This window comes from Petaurus breviceps, unplaced genomic scaffold (assembly GCF_028583685.1).
Source record: "Petaurus breviceps papuanus isolate PSGF00001 unplaced genomic scaffold, PetGlider_PUasm1.0 90760, whole genome shotgun sequence".
Taxonomy (NCBI): domain Eukaryota; kingdom Metazoa; phylum Chordata; class Mammalia; order Diprotodontia; family Petauridae; genus Petaurus; species Petaurus breviceps.
In genome coordinates this window covers 7945848-7949215 of record NW_027187338.1, presented here as the reverse complement: position 1 = coordinate 7949215, position 3368 = coordinate 7945848, and the positions used below count along the sequence as shown (strand labels likewise).

Below are 3368 nucleotides of genomic sequence, written 5' to 3'. Positions count from 1 at the left end.
TCCCAGCTCTAACACCCTGTGCTCTCTGGCCCCTCCCAGCTCTAATACCTTGGGCTCTCTGGCCCCTCCCAGCTCTAACACCCCGAAGTCTCAGGTGCCTCCCAGCTCTCTAACCTTTTGAGAAAAGGAGTAGGGAAAGTCGGAGGGGAGGGGTGGGCAGGCCCATCCCTTTAGCATACTTGGTACCCAGGACCACCTTAGGGCCAACAGCACTCACCTGAGCCACATCCAGCAGGTAGATCTGGAGGAAGAAGCCGAGGGCACAGCCAGTGATCTGGTAGGGAGCACCCCCAACAGCATAGCAGAGCTTACTGCAGATGGTCAGCTTCTTGGTCCCATCCTTCTGTAGGGACAGGAAGTAGTTCACTGGGGTTTGTCCAGCAAGTCCTCATCAGACTCTATGTTCCCAGCCCTGCCACCCCCAGCAAGCTGCCTTTGCACAATCCCTCCCCCAGTCCAACAGGCTCCCTGGTTTGCCATCCCCTCCCTCCTCCCATTCACAGCCAGGACACTCCTCACTTTGAGAAGAGACAAGGAAAGAAATGTTCACTTCTAGAGATTGGGGACAGGGGAAAGAGGAATGACAAATAAAAAGAGGTGGGAAAGAAAGAGCTGTGATTTTTGCTTATCCCCACTCCTAAGCGGGGCCTTCAACTTTTGAGTTAACCTAAGGCCTCTTCTTCCCCCCACCCCATACCCCCTAGACCAAGGATAGGCTCTAGCTGGAAGAAGACACTCTACGGGAAGGGAAACAGAGTAGGTTTCAGCAACCCAACCAGTCCCTTGCCTAGCACTGCCACAACCTGAAAATCCTCTCCAAGGCATCTGGGACCTGGGCCTAACCCCACCCCCACCCACCAACCCAGGACCAGGTCCTATAGACCTGTCTATAAGGGCTGAGGGGAAGCCTGTCCCAGGGCCTCAGCCCTCTAAGCCAAGGCTTACAGCTGCTTCCTTCCATCTGGTAGGTCAAGGTCTCCACAGCCCCTAGCAAGGGGTGGGGGTTGGGCTTGTGTCCAAGAAGTCAAATCCACCCCAAGCCTCCAAGAACCTCTAGGTCCCAGACACTTCACTGGGAATGGGGGAGGGTGGAAAGTTCCCCAGAGCCGAGATGGCCAGTGTTCTCTAGTCTGTCCTAAGTGCTCATTAAGAAGTGTTTCCAACACTAGCAACCCTGGCTCAACACCACAAGCCTTGAGATCTCCTGGTTGTCCTCAGAAAGATTAGGCTTCTCTTGCTAGGATTTCTATGAAGGCAAAGGCTTGGTCTCATCTAAACTGCGCTGTCCACTATTCTTAGTGGGCAATTAAGAAACACTTGCTGAACTGAATGGCATCCGGTCTTCCTGATTCAACCTGCCCCCCAAGAGAGCTCAAAGGCTGCAAACCCAAACCCTGAATTCTGTAAGCCAGCTCAGCCACCAGCTTTCATTCTGCTCTGTGGGTAGCTTACTTCCTATCCCTAGGCTTCAGTTTCCACCCCTTCAAATGGACTGAATGGCCTCCAATTTGACTAGATGAGGACCTGGATGACTTGACTAAATTCTTTCCCAGGTTTTGGCACACAGTGGGCACTTAATAATCTCGAAAGGATCATTTACAAGGTCTCTTCCAACCCTGAGCTCCGAAGGTGGGGGGGAGGGATGGAATGGCGTGTTGAGACGAGACCACAGGGGCAAAAAACTAGGATTACTCATCGTGGGTGGATTAATAATTGAGGTGGGAGCCCCTTCAGAGGAGCAATTAATAAAATTAAAAGGTAAAGACAGCCATCTCAGAATTCCAGGCTCAACCTCCCTGCCAGGCCTCCCAAGCAGTTGGGGGGGGGGGGCGGTCCTGCCCCAGACCCCCCCCCCTTCTCCAGCAAACCTAGGCTCCAAAACACCTCCTAGAAGGGAGGGGGGAAGGGGCTGGAGAGGGCCGCAGGGGGCAGACAAGAGACAAATGCCCGGCCTAGCCCAACCCAACGCACAGTAGTCGGCTTCTAAAATTAATTCGAGAGCCCCAGGAATGGGCGGGGACAGGGAGTGGTGGGTGCACCACCCAGCCTGCTCAGAAGAGGGGGGACAGGAGGTAGGACAAGGCAACCTCTGGGTCTGAGCTGAGCGGTTCTGTACTGTACGTCCCAGACACCCAGACTGGACGGAACTGTGAGTCCCAACAGCTCGGACCCTGCAACCCCACGACATTCCCAGGACGTAGATATGAGCAGGCAAGAGTCAGAGCAGCCTCTGAGCACCCCCACACCCCTCCAGATGGAGTAGGGGAACGAGGGCGGCGCTCAGAGCTAAGTCTTCCCCTCTATCTCCTCTCCATCCCTCTGTTCTGTTCTGTTCCGCTCGTCACGACTCAGCCTTGTCCCCTTTAAGTACGGCGCCTCTGTTCTTATGTTCTTATGAATGAACTAGAGGGTAAAGCCGGGCTGAGAAAGAAAGGCCGGGTCTCAGGTCCTGGAGTTTCGATTCTGGGTCCTATATGCCCAATTGGTGGCTACAGGGCTTCGGAAGCCAGGAAGCCCGGCCGGATGAGGCAGCGGAGTCACCACCACGTGGAGCTGGAAGCCGGCCGGCCAAGCTACCCGAGAAGGGAGAGGAAGGGGGTGGGGTGGGGTTGCTCTCCTACTCCAGCCTACCTGAGCTGGAGCTAACCCTGTACCCCGAACCTGAAGCCAATGTATCTGTACCCTCTTCCCCCAGCGTCCCGCTCAACCCTGAGCCTCCAGAGAGTACCCAGTCTCCCGTTGGACCCTTCTACTAATCATTCTTCCTTTTGGGTAGGATTCTAATCGCCCTCCACCCTCAGCTCTGCCAGCCCGGTGTCCCAGTCAATCGTCCACCGGAACCAGCCAAGTCCGACCCCTTCCCTAAGCAGTCCACTGAAAAGCTGAGGACTCTCTTCATCCCTGGCCCCGAGATGGAACCTGCCCCTCTCTCCATCCTGGCCCTAAGCGTCACACTCTCGCCTCTCTAACTCTGTGCTCCCACCCCAAACTTCCTCCCCCAACCCTTTAGCGCCCCATAATTCTATCCCCCCACACCTTCTTATTATACTCCCCATCTCCAGCCTTATGTTTTCCACCTGTACTCCCCCTTCCACAGCAGCCCCTCAAACTCAAGCTGATCCCCTGTCCCTGAACCCTTCCCCTCTCGTTCCCATCTACCCTAAATTTATTCTGCCCCGCTACGTAGACTCTTACCCGGATCCACAACCGCCACCACCTGCTCCCCTTATTCCTAACGAAACAAATCTCTGCCCCCCCCCCCCCCCCCCCCCCTCAAACTCAAGCTGATCCCCTGTCCCTGAACCCTTCCCCCCCCTCCCCTCTCCCCTCCCCCACCCCCACCCCCCACCCCCCGCCTCCCCCCGTCC

The 3368-nt window shown here is 56.0% G+C and overlaps 1 protein-coding gene across 2 annotated transcripts in view; it reads right to left on the bottom strand.

Annotated features, from left to right (window-relative positions):
* Window positions 1-3368, bottom strand: part of MFSD2A (MFSD2 lysolipid transporter A, lysophospholipid) — a 35114-nt gene that overhangs the window by 31034 nt on the left and 712 nt on the right. The window contains exon 2 of one of the 2 annotated variants that reach the window (XM_069068034.1): window positions 218-343. In XM_069068034.1, coding sequence (XP_068924135.1) covers window positions 218-343 — 126 coding nt within the window. The remainder of the gene's footprint in view (window positions 1-217; window positions 344-3368) is intronic. The other variant, XM_069068035.1, reaches the window with a different exon arrangement.